At 43.1% G+C, this 12,296-nt stretch overlaps 1 protein-coding gene across 2 annotated transcripts in view; it reads left to right on the plus strand.

Annotated features, from left to right (window-relative positions):
- The window catches only part of GOLGA3 (golgin A3), a 43,266-nt gene extending 34,685 nt beyond the window's left edge, over nt 1–8,581 (plus strand). For both annotated transcript variants that reach the window (XM_036753569.1, XM_036753576.1), the window contains exons 23-24: nt 490–650; nt 4,571–8,581. In XM_036753569.1, the coding sequence (XP_036609464.1) occupies nt 490–650; nt 4,571–4,778 (369 nt within the window). In that variant the 3' untranslated portion in view covers nt 4,779–8,581. The remainder of the gene's footprint in view (nt 1–489; nt 651–4,570) is intronic.
- The last annotated feature ends 3,715 nt before the right edge of the window (nt 8,582–12,296 follow it).

The raw sequence follows: 12,296 nt of genomic DNA on the forward strand, positions 1-12,296 counted from the left end.
TTTCCCGCTTTGTCTTTAGAGGAGTTTCATAAATTTGAGGTGAATTGCTGTAATTCATCCATCTGAAATAAGTGTACCAGTAAAATAATGGTGAAACCTGACAACCAAGTAGCATTTCCTTATGATGCCAAAAGTCCTTCATGGAAAACTCTTGTGTTCATATCTAATGGGTTTATGTTGAAGATCTCAAGTTTTGCAAATTAACATAATCCCTGACTTAGCATATGTAAAGTGCTTTGCAAACCTTAAAATGCTATATAAATGCAAGCTATTACTCGGGGGGCGTGAAAACATGGGCATTGTAATTGCTGAATTTGGGGGCCCTCCTGGCAATAACTGGGTAACATTATGCAGAATTAGGTAGCTTGGCTTTGCACATCTTTATCATCTTGGGTTTGCACATTTCCCCTCTCTCCCTTCCTCCCCCCTGCAGTCTCTCTCTGTCTCTCTCTGTAAAACGTAGGTGCTAATAATATGTTTGTTTTTCAGAGGAAGGAACTGAAGGGAGAGACCAATTCCAACCCTGTGACTCCCGTTAAAATTCCGGACTGCCCTGTCCCTGCCTCCCTCCTCGAGGAGCTGCTCAGGCCCCCACCAACTGTGAGCAAGGAGCCCCTCAAGAATCTGAACAGCTGTCTCCAGCAGCTGAAGTAGGACCTTTTTGTTTATCATTTAGTAAAGAAAATGAAATCTATTGGGAACATGCTTTCATGTCACTTTTGCCGAATATTCAACAAATGGGTGTGCCAGCCTAAACACCTCCTTCCCTGTGTCTCCATCCCATTGTGCTATGTCTCACAGGCGGCAGAGTTTCTGAATTGAACAGGTTCGCCCAAGGACTCTCTCTCTGCCAACCCACACCTGAACGAGACTCCTTTCGCACAACACGGGGTGAGCCTCTAACCCAGGCCTGCCCATCCTGTGGCCCGTGGGCCACTTGCTCGCCAGTGAAAAATGTTAGAGGAAAATATCCTTTGTATTAGAGGAAGTCCTTTGGCGCACTGCTTATGGCCCCAGTGCCACAGGTTGCACAGGCCTCCTCTAACCCTTGCCAGGAAACCTCCCCTCCCGGGATAGCCCTGACCATATTGGGACAGCTTGAATTGGTTTTGTTTTTTCCACTCATCCATTCTTTATTGAATACCTACTGTATGTGCACCCAGGATTCAGAACAGGGCATACTTACTACTTAGAAGACTCTCACAATGTAGTTTAGTACATCAAATACATACAATAGAGAAAGACAGGCATATTTAAGTTTTATAGGGATTCAAAAGAAGGGAGGCTGAGTTGGACCCTCCTCAAAGGAGTTTTGGATTCTACTTGGCAGAGATTGCAGGTGAGGGCTTCCAGGCAAGGGGAATAGCATGAGTGAAGGCAGGACCAAGCAGAGCCAAGCCACATGAGACCAGCTGCCTCTGCCTCAAGGAGAGAGGCTTTGTTCATCAGCACCCAGAGGTAGAGCCAGCTGGATCCCTCTCTCTTACCAGCTTGCCTTCTCCCTAGTACTGCTTTTTTCCGCTGTGGTTCAGGTCCATTTTAGGCCATGCGGTGAAGTAGCAAACCACCCCAGGAAACCCCAGATGGGTCATGAAGAGTCAGACATGACTGAATTACACAACTCTACATCATTTGGTCAATTCTTTGTTTTTGCCAATTTGGTAGATGCCTTTGTTTTAATTTGCATATCTTCGATTATGAGGGAGGTTGAACAGAAGAAAAAGCTTTTAGTTTTTAAAGCTTCTAAAAGGTTTTTAACTACAGAGGAAAAGAGGAAGACGAAACAAGGGTCAGGACTCCAGCTTCAGGTGGATAATCTAGTTGAGAGCCAAGAGGAAGGCCCTCTTACGTCAGTTTTGTTTCCTTTGCCAAGGAGAATTCTCTTTGGATGGAAATAGCTGGTTAAGAAGATGACACCTAAGTTAAGTGAGGTGCCTGATTGCCTTTGATGGCCTCAAGTCACCAGGGGCAGTTGACCTCTCAAGAAAAATAGAGGCAGATGTCACTCGTGAGGCCACAATCGGGGATCTGGGGAAAATCATGGAGCGCAGGAGGGGACTAAAGGAGGGCAAGTGTCCTGATCTTCAAAAAAAGGAAGAGAGGAAAGCCTGCAAATGGTAGAATGAGGAGCTCGACTTCTGTGGCTGAGAAATCATAGATCATATTGTTAAAGGGGTGGGTATCAAATGCTAGAAAAACAAGCGGTGGCCAGGAGGAGCAGCAGCTGGTGCTAGCATTCCCAAAGTCACACCTGGCTGATTTTATTTCCCTCCTTATCAGGGTTATTAGATGGCCCAGTCAGGGGAATGCTGCAGTTATTTACCTAGATTTTAGTAAATCATTTGACCAAGTTTCACATGCTGTCCTTTCTGAAAAAAAGAGCGATTCAGGCTAGAAGGTAGTATGTTCAGTTGGATTTAGAACAAGATAAAAGACTAAACTGAAAGAGTAGTCATTCGTCATTCAACATCAGTGTGGAAAGTGGTCTCTAGCAGAATGCGATAGGGGTCTGGACATGGCCTTGATCTAATGTTTTCATCAGTGACTTGGGTAAAGGCATAGATGGAATGCTTTTCAAAAACAGTTAACAATTATAATAGGATTCTAAAAGATCTTACTGGCTAAAACTATTAGGCCAAATCTAATAAGATGAATTTTTTTTCCTCTTATATTGTGAACTTGACAAGCATCAACAAATGTGACCAATCTGTCAACATTAGCCAAAAAAATATATAGAAAAGGAGAATTGTATTATGAAACCATGAATCTCTATCATGTGTAGTTTGAGTAATTTTAAAGTATATCTTTAATTTATGTGGCCAACATAGCCCTGTTTGTCTGTGTCCCCTTTCTGAACTTGGTTCTGTTCTTTTCTGGATATTTTTAAATGTTTTTTTTTTAACCCTTTTTTTTGCATCAGTATCTTCTCATTACCCTTCCCTCCCAAGAAGTCATCTCCTTCCCTTTATTCCTCCCCCAAGAAAATTAAATCTGCCCCTCTCCACCCTTGTAACAGACAAATATAATCGGGGGGGGGGGGGGGACCGGGAATCACACATTGGTCATCTCTAAAAATAGTTTGATTCTGCCCTTACAGTCCATCACCTCTCCACCAAGAGGATGGAGGCCTGCTTCATTACCAGTCTTCTGGAATTGGAACGGCATTGATCAGAGCTCTTAAGTCTTTACAACATGGTTGTCATTGTATATAAATTGTGCTTTACTGTCAGCTCATACATCGTCTAGATTTCTCTTAATCCCTTTTATAATTTTATACTGTGCAGTTATTCTTTCACATTCATATACCATAATTTTTTCAGCCCTTCTCCAGTTGATGGACATCCCCTCAGCCTCCAGTTCTTTGCTGTAGCAAAAAGTACTGCCGTAAATATTTTTGCACATATCAATCCTTCTTCTTTGGTCTCTCTGGAGTATGAAATTGTTTACTAGGTATAAAATTATTGCAAATCAAAAAACTCACCTTCATTAACAAAATAGAGGGGAAGGTATGAGTAGACAGTGATTTAGCTGAAAAAATCTGGTCTTTTAGCGCACTCCAAGCTCACGGTGAGTCAGTAGTGTAATATGGCAGCCAGGAAAGCTACAGGCCTAGGAAGGCGATCATCCCTCTGCGGTTTGTCCTAGTCAGTGTACATCCAAATGCCAGTATGAAGGTCATTGGAAAGTTGGAAAGTGCAGTCAGAGTGGTCAAGGGTCTGGAGGAGGAACAGGTCAAGAGGATATTTGTGGGGAATTATGGCTGTTTTCAAGTATTTGAAAGACTGTCACATCGAAGAGAGAGATGAGTCCCATGTGACAGAATCCCAAACGTGAGTGGAATTGGCAAAGTAATGACAACTAAAGCTGACCCAAAGGGGAATGGGTGGCCTTGAGAGGTGGTCAGTTCTCCATCCCAGCAGCCTTTAGGTAGAAGCTAGCTGACAGCTCCTGAGGGAATGTGTTTTTAGGGGGATTGTTCAAATGTGGGTTGGCATGTGTGGATGCTGAGGTTCTCACAACTCAGTTTCTGTGTGGTTTGCTGGCAATTATTTGTGATTTATGATTCATTTGTCGGTTGTCTGTTGATAGATCACCTTTGATCCCTTTGGGAATGAATGAGTATTTCCTTTGAATATTTGTATCAGTTTAAAATGTCACATTTCCGCATATAATGCTTTCTGCAGCTATTTTATCTCTGCTGTTTTTCTTTTTATCTTGGTTATTTGTGGAGGGGAGGGGTGTTATGGAGTTTTTTATGTATAATCATATTTTCCTCTTTTCAACAGATAAAAAATATTAATGTATTATTTCATTTTCATCTAACTTTGGGGTTTTTTTAAGTGCTTAATTGTATGGTCTGGCTCAAAATTATGTTAACATATAGTATGAGGTTGAGGATCCAAGTTTGTTTTCAGCCATATCCACTTCTCAAAGAGGGTTTTCTGTTTGCTTTGGAACCTAATATTTTAAATGTTGTGATAGAAAATTATTATACCTCTTTCTGATGTTCCTAGATTGCCTTCTTTTGACACAATATTTATTCCTTTGACATATTTCCTTTTCTTAAAAGGCAAGAAATGGATAGTCTTCAGCGCCAAATGGAAGAACACACGATCACAGTACATGAATCAATGTCTTCATGGACTCAGATGGAGGGCCACTTAATGGACCTCTCGGTTACCTGCCCTCCTGCTGCCTCTAGGGAACTCGAAAACTCCAGCATTGACCGAAAGGAACAGAGCCACCCTGCCCACACCCAGCAAGTATTGGAACAATGACCCCAAGCTGCCGCCTGGGTCTCTTCTTGTCTCTAAATGTGTGAAGGATTATTGTTTTATCACCCTTATTTATTTGACTGTGTACTTGATGTTTTCATATGAGTTGCCGTTTTGAGTTCTCCTTTTGCCTATGAGGGTACAAGAGAGTGATGGCAAAGGACCAGAGAAGTGACCTGTTCATGGGCCATGCTTAATTCACAATTCTGTGACTGATCCTGCTTCCTACCAAAGTAACTCAGTCTCAGATGGGGTCTTGTCTCTGATATTTCTGGATGGGAGTCTGGGTCGGTTTTGAGGAATGGTATGTCAGGACAGAATTCTGAGAGATCCTCTTGGTAACCCTGTCAAGGAGATTTCAGAATCATTGCCATCAGTGGACATCTGGCCTGGGGAGTTCTTGCTCCTTGTCTCACTTTCCTTCTCAGCTCAGTGGGAAGCTTTATTTCCCTGCAGAGAAGAAAACACTTATTTTGCACCTTTTACTTTATTTTTAAATAATACATCCTATAGTTGGATGTCTATAAATAGTAAAAAAAAAATCATATAATTGTTACAAAATACCCTTATATAATTTAAAAATTACTTGTATTGTCTTTTCTGTTCTTCTGTCTCGTTATCGTGTTTAAGTCTGCTGGTATAAAATCTTGTATATAGAGTACTTAGGGAAGCTGACCAGTACAGGTAAGGCTTTTAGAAAAATAATTATTTTATTTACTATACCTTTCAAACACAAAAATGCCTATATGAAAGGGTTTGGGGATTTTTTTTTCATCACCTTTCTTTCTTGGCTGTTTTTGCAAAGTGCACAGAGCTTCGCTTTCAGTGGGAGCAGCCTCCCTCACCCTGGCTGAAGCACTGCAATTCCTAAGTGGGGGTTGGGGGACCTGTCACCAGTGGGTCCAGAAGGACCTGAGGTCCCACCGAAGCAGAGGAAAAAGAGGGGAATTGGAAGGATGAGGGAGTGCGTAGGAGGGAGAGATGGAAAAAGATTGGTGATGGGTAGAGTTTGGCTAGCCTCTGGCTTAGGTTCCTGGATCCATCTGCCCCGGCAGGCCGGTCAGAGGTGGGGCTCTGACAGCCTGAGGATTAGACCTGAAACTGACATCAGGTGAGAGTCACCCCAGCCACCTGAAGCCAGTGTAGCCATTGAGAGAAGCACTCCCTGCAGACTGGACTTTACGAGCATGTTAGCTAGATTTACAAAAAAAAAAAAAAAAAAAGGTTCCCTTAGTCTCTTTCCTGCTCAGGAATCATTGTTTCTGATGCAGATGAGTGGAAAAAATTAAGACACCAGTATCAGCGCAGACTTCTGGTCGTCTTCTTTTTCCTGGGTGCTCTTGAAACCTAGAATACCTTGATTTACAAATCAGGCTCCCTGGATAGGCCATGCTTCAACTCCTCACATCATTCTACCCAAATTAAACACCATCAGAATGACGGATCAGGAGGCTCGCAGTTTGTGAACTTTGGGTTTTGTTTTGTTTAATTTGCAAAGAAAAATTTAGGAAAAAAAAAATCAGAGTAAGTAGTGGGAGATTTTTGTGTTTGTAAGCTTTAGGGGAGGGAGGGAATAATCCATGAATGGGGCTCACAAATGCCCATTCTGCAGAATAACTGGCCTGAAAATGATGTTATGAAGTGTTGCTGATCAGTCCAGGTATGCTTATGTTTGCTCTATATGTGACAGAAGCTTAATTATTCTCAGTAATGGAGAAAACAGTATGGTATTCTTAAGCTGTTCCTTGTGTTCTTAAAACCGCCTCTTAAACTACATTGCAAGAGGAAAGAAAAATACCCTATTGTTAGTTGATAAGGTTAAAATAACATTAATGTTAAATACACTTAGTGATGCTAAAAAAATACTCCCGTGAAGTGTTGCCGTTTCTAAAGAATCGTCATTTGTGCAGGGGCGATCCTTGCTGCCATACTGGAACATCATCCTCCCCAACAGGTGCAGGCACAGCGCCCCCCCTTGCTAGTCCTGTGCAATGCTGGGACGTGCCTCATCTTTTCACACTTGTCTCCCCCCAGCAGCGTGTGGGGCGCTCCCTAGCAAGGCACGTCCAGGGTTCACTTTTCCACAAAGGAAGAGAAGCTTGTTTAGTTGTCAGGTGAAGTTAGACTTCATTTGTTTTATTTCACCTTTTTCTTTTCTTTCCGTTCTTGGTTACTTCTCACATTCATTCCTTCTCTCACTCCCACTCCTGCCCTGAGAAACACAGTGATTTTTTGACTCCCTTTGCAACATGCTTGTCCCAAAGCCCCAGCCAGCCCCCCTCCCTTCTGGCTCAGAGAATTCACAGGATCAAGTGTTTTCGCTCTGAACGTGATTCTCTAGGCTTGGGGCCTGCTGTGGGTGGGTGGGGGGTGAGAGGTAAGGGTGGCTCAAGACTGTGCTTGGCTTCCCTTTCTTTCCTACCCTCCCAGCTGCTGGATGTCAGCCCCTTATTTTCCCCTTTCCCTTTCTCTCCCTGGTACCTAGGACGTCCTAGGCCAGGGAAATAAACCTGAGGCCTCTCAGTGTCCACATAGACACTGCCATTAGGCTTCCCCAAGAAGTCACTTTAAAGAGGAAAACCAGTGCCTCCATAACCTACAAGATAATCTCCAAGTTGCCTACTTTGGATTCGCCGAGGGTTTCTTTGCCTGCAAGGGACTCTGCTTCCTGTAGCTGTCTCACTGTCCTACCTCCCCCAGCCAGGGCCTAGTGAAGAAAGGGCTCATAATCTGCTGTTTCTTCAGAACCATAGTTTTGAAATTGACTCCTGAGTCAACACACGGAAAGAAAGCAGGGATGATTCCTTTATATAGCAGACTAGACTTGCACCACACTTGTAGATGTCAATAATGAACGTGGTGTTCAGTACTGAAGGGAAAGTTCATACTCCGTGAAGTCGTTACTTAGTCTTCCAGTTTGTTCCAAGGTGTTTTGTGCAACCTGGTTGTCATTCCTTCTTTGGTACACAACATCTCCAAGAAATACTGTGGATCTTATAGATTCATAAAGCCGTTCTTCCCTCTGGAGGGCGTGACAGCTGATTTTTATCTTGTCATAGGATGTGAGAGTGGCTGTTACTATGGTTGGTACAGATTTAGGTCCAAATTGTAAAGAGGTCCCCAAGAGAGATGCCCCAAGGTGCGTACTGATAGGTATAGCTGAGCAGTGCTTTGTGAACTTACCATGTTGTTCACCTGACAGTGTCCATTTTCCTTACAGGTGAAGTTTCCCTGTAAAAGCAATAGCAAATCAAATTATAGACCTATAGATCTTCCATGGATATATATGGACACTTTCATGAGTGCTAAAAAACGTCTTGAATAGATGTCATGGGATGAAACCATCCAGTTATTAAAAAGAGATGGCCTGGATGCTCACTTTAACCAGAGCCCGTGTGGCGTGGAATTGGGTGTAGACCCAAGGGTCTCATGCCTTCCTTACCCAAGACAGGTTTGTGAGTAGAGGTATCAGAAGCACTTTGTTATACCGTGGTCTCACCTCAACTGTGGTCCCTGTTGTATGGGCCCAAAGATACCAATGCAGGGAGGCTTTAGTACTCTGAATGGTTTTCAGTTATCTAATCAAATGTTCATTAGCTAATCAAAATAAGCTTCACATACATGCAAAAAAAATATTCATACAAATTTATTCAAATGTGTTCATCAGGTTGGGGCTCTTTTGGTGGAATAATTTGAGGAAAATGTGACACCATGTACAATGAATCTTATACAGCATGTTAATTAAAAAAAGGTTTAAGTGTGCATAGGAATTCCTAAGTTTTGTGCAATAAAATATTTTTGGTAAAGGGTTTCTTATTTATTTTGGGGGGATTCATTATAATATTTAAGTACAATTTATCTCTTTTATTGAGGTATGTATTTTCCCCCATTCATAAAAAGTGTTAAGTGCTCTGGAAATTCCTTGATTTCAGTAACAGTTTTGCTGTCATTCTGTCAGTTTTCAAAATGCTTTTAAGTCTAAATTTTTTCTGTTCCATTTAAATGGCTGAAGCAAAACAGTCTTGTTCTTATTTCTTCCGTCTGCAGCCCCTTTGACACACTTTCAACTGTATATGTAAAAAAAAAAAGCAAGATAGTAAGAATTTACAAGTATCCACTGAATTAGTTACCAGAAATATATCATTGAACACATCCAAGGTGACAGAACTAGGAGCAGCGGGTTGAAGTTGCCCGGAATCCTGTTGAGGATAGAACCATCCAGAAAGGGAATGAGTTCCCCTAAGAAACAACTGGCCCCTCGCCCCAGAGGCAGTCCAGTAGAGGTCGGATGACTCCCTGTTCCGGATGTTGTCAGGAGTTTAGACCAGGTGTCCTCAGAAGCTGCTTCCAACTCTTAGATTCCATGACTTTGCACCTAGGATTAAACTAGGTAAAGAGCTCGCTTTTCAGGCCTAGGCCCTCTAGCCTTCCTAATCAAGGCCATTCTTCCGTACCCCCATCTACACACAAAGTAATGGAAGGGGGCACACTAGCAACTGGGGGCATCAGGTAAGGTCGCCCTCTTGGGACGCCTCCCAATTGTTTCAACAGACTTTTCTCAGACATTGTCGGCTTCTGACGCTTTCACCACCCTCTCCCTCCTGCATTCTCCCTTCCTTGTGTTTTTTTAATAGGACCAGACCTATCCCCTATTTCTGTGTCTTCCTCTCACATTGCTCTTAGTTCCATGTCTTGAGGCAGCTGGTGGGACAGTGGAAAGAGCGCCGAGCCTGGAGTGAGGAAAACCTGAGTTCAAATCCGGCTTTAGACACTAGCCGTGTGACCCTGGACGAGTCACTTCACTTATTTGTCTCAGTTTCCTCCATTGTAAAATGAGTACACTTCTCAGGGTTGTTGTGAGGATCGAATGAGATAACATATTTAACAGTGCCAGTAGGTACTATATCGATGCTCATTGTTCCCCATGGCTTCTATGCAGACGATTCCAAAATCTATGGGATGCACCCAACCCTGAACTGACCAGAGGATATTAGGAAACAGAAAGGTAAGCTGCAAAGAAAACACAAGTCAGGAACCAGATTCAAATCCCGCTTCTGATCCTCCCTGGACCCCATTGGTGAATCATTGCATTTTCCTGGGGCTTGATGGCCCCTGAGGTCCCTCCTGGGATCCCGGGATCTGCCTGGATGTCCCATGAACATCAAAAACTCTAAAGAGATCTACAACTCCTCTTTCTCCCAAAACTCACCTCCCTTCTGAACTCCCCATTTTCACTAAAGCCTCTTTAATGCTTCCGTTTACCTGGACCCACAAATTTGACATCATCCTCTATTCTTTTCAACCATCCATATCCATTCAGTGGCTAAATCTTGACAGTTCTGCCTTTCAGACATCCTGCCTTCCTCACATCCATCCCATTCTCTCCACTACCTTCTCCCTTAGACTATAGTAACAATATCCTAACTGGTCTACCTTCCTTCGTGTCTCCTCTTGCCCTACCCATCCTTCACACAACTGTCAAATATTCCTGAAGTATGGCTCTGCCCCTGTCCCTACCCAGACCAACAAGCTCCCTCCAGCGGCCCTCCAAGACAAAACAAACTTATTTGAGTCTTCCGGTCCTCCGCACTCTACTTCCCGCTTATCCCCATGTTGTGGATTTGACTTCAGTCTTTTGTTCCTTTTGAACAAAATAGACTCTTCCATACCCTTACAATGTCATGGGTCCCATCCTATCAAGTTTCCATAGACTAGAAAGGTCGTGGCAGGTAAAACCTTGACCTGAAGCATACATTCTCTATAGAACCCTGCCACCAAGTGGCCGTTCAGTCCCATTGATACACGTTTTTCTGCCATCATGCTCTTACATTCCAACCAAGCTGGCTTACTTGTTCTCCTCCTTCTAATATTCCAAGTCAATTGAACAGGCATTTGTTAAATACCTACCACATACAAAATACTGTGCAAGGCACGGGAGATACAAACATTCCCAGCCCGCGAGCTCACAGTATAATGTGAGATCCAACACACAGCAACAATATGCGAACAATACAGGAAACATTGGACATCATCAACAGAACTAGAAGTAAGAAGCACTGAGAAAGCTCAGCTCCCTGTAGAAGATGGGATTTGGGCTGGGACCTGGAGAATGTCAGGGAAGCCAAGAAGGAGAAAATTTCAGACAGGAGAGTGCAAAAGGCACAGTGAAAATAGAACTAGGAGAAGGAGTGTGAGGAACAGCAAGGTGGCCTGCATCCAAATGTGAGGCGAAGAGGGCCTGCAACGGGCTGGGGACATTGTCAAAAAACGGAGTATATGAGAAATGTTACAAGGTTAAACCAACAGGTAACAGACTAGATGTGGGGACTGAGAGAGAGAGTGAGGAGTCTTGGTTGTGAACCTCAGAAACTGAGAGGATGGTGGTACCTTCCACAGTAAAAAGGAAGCTAGAAAGAGGTTGGGGGAGGGAAAAAGAAAACAAGTTCAGTATTGAATATGTTGATTTGGGGATGTCCCTCTTCCCCTTTACTTCTTGTAACTTGGGACCCGTAGTTTCCTTCAAGGCTCATCTCAAGTCCCACTTCCTTTAAGGCCATTCCTGATTTCCTCAGCTGTCACTGTATACTAATTTTGTGTATATGTGCTATACTTATTGTGGACATGGAAATGTAAATTCCTTGAGGGCAGAAACTACCTCACTTTGGTATCTGTATCCCCAGCTTCTACCACACAGGTGCTCAATGGATGCTTATTAGTTGATTGGCCAAAGGTTTTTGGTTTGGTTTTTGGTTTTTTGGTGGGGGAGCATGATTCCTCTTTAACTTTGAATATCTAGATGAGGGTCCAAGATACGATGAAAATATCGTGCCCCCCTACTGCAAAATTAGGTGCCCGGAGAAAAGACAACTAAGGGACAGAATTACAGATCAATGAAGAAAGATTAAGCGTCTGCACTCAGGGGCCACAGGACCAGTTGAGGAAAATTAAAGAGAGGCAGAATTTGACTTGATGTATGGGAAAACAACAGAGACAAAACAGAATTTCCTCATCCCTCTTCAAGAAAGGAAATGGGATTGAATGGCCGCTTGGTGGCAGGGTTCTATAGAGAATGTATTATTCAGGTCAAGGTTTTACTTGCCACGACCTTTCTAGTCTATGAAGTAGAGACTTGGTAGGATGGGACTCATGATATTATATGGGCATGGAAGAGTCTATTTTGTTCAAAAAGAGCAAAAGACTGAAGTCAAATCCATAAGCTCTTATTATTCAGCAAGCGTCATGTGCCAAGCCTTTTTAGGTCCTTGGGTGCGGCCTTTTGATTGAGCCTATGTTTTACAGAACAAATCATTTTATTGAGGGGATTTGTTCTGTGGAGTTTGGATTCAGTCAAAGGGCCACACTTGAGGATCTAGAAGGCCACATGTGGCCTCTAGGCCGCAGGTTCCCCACCCCTGCCCTATGTTAAGCCCTGGGAACACAAATGTAAGCCAAAAGTAATGCTCTCAAGAATCTTAAGAATCTAATTTGGAATGACAACATAAAAAGAGAAAGGGGGGTAGA

This window comes from Trichosurus vulpecula, chromosome 1, assembly GCF_011100635.1.
Source record: "Trichosurus vulpecula isolate mTriVul1 chromosome 1, mTriVul1.pri, whole genome shotgun sequence".
Taxonomy (NCBI): Eukaryota; Metazoa; Chordata; class Mammalia; order Diprotodontia; family Phalangeridae; genus Trichosurus; species Trichosurus vulpecula.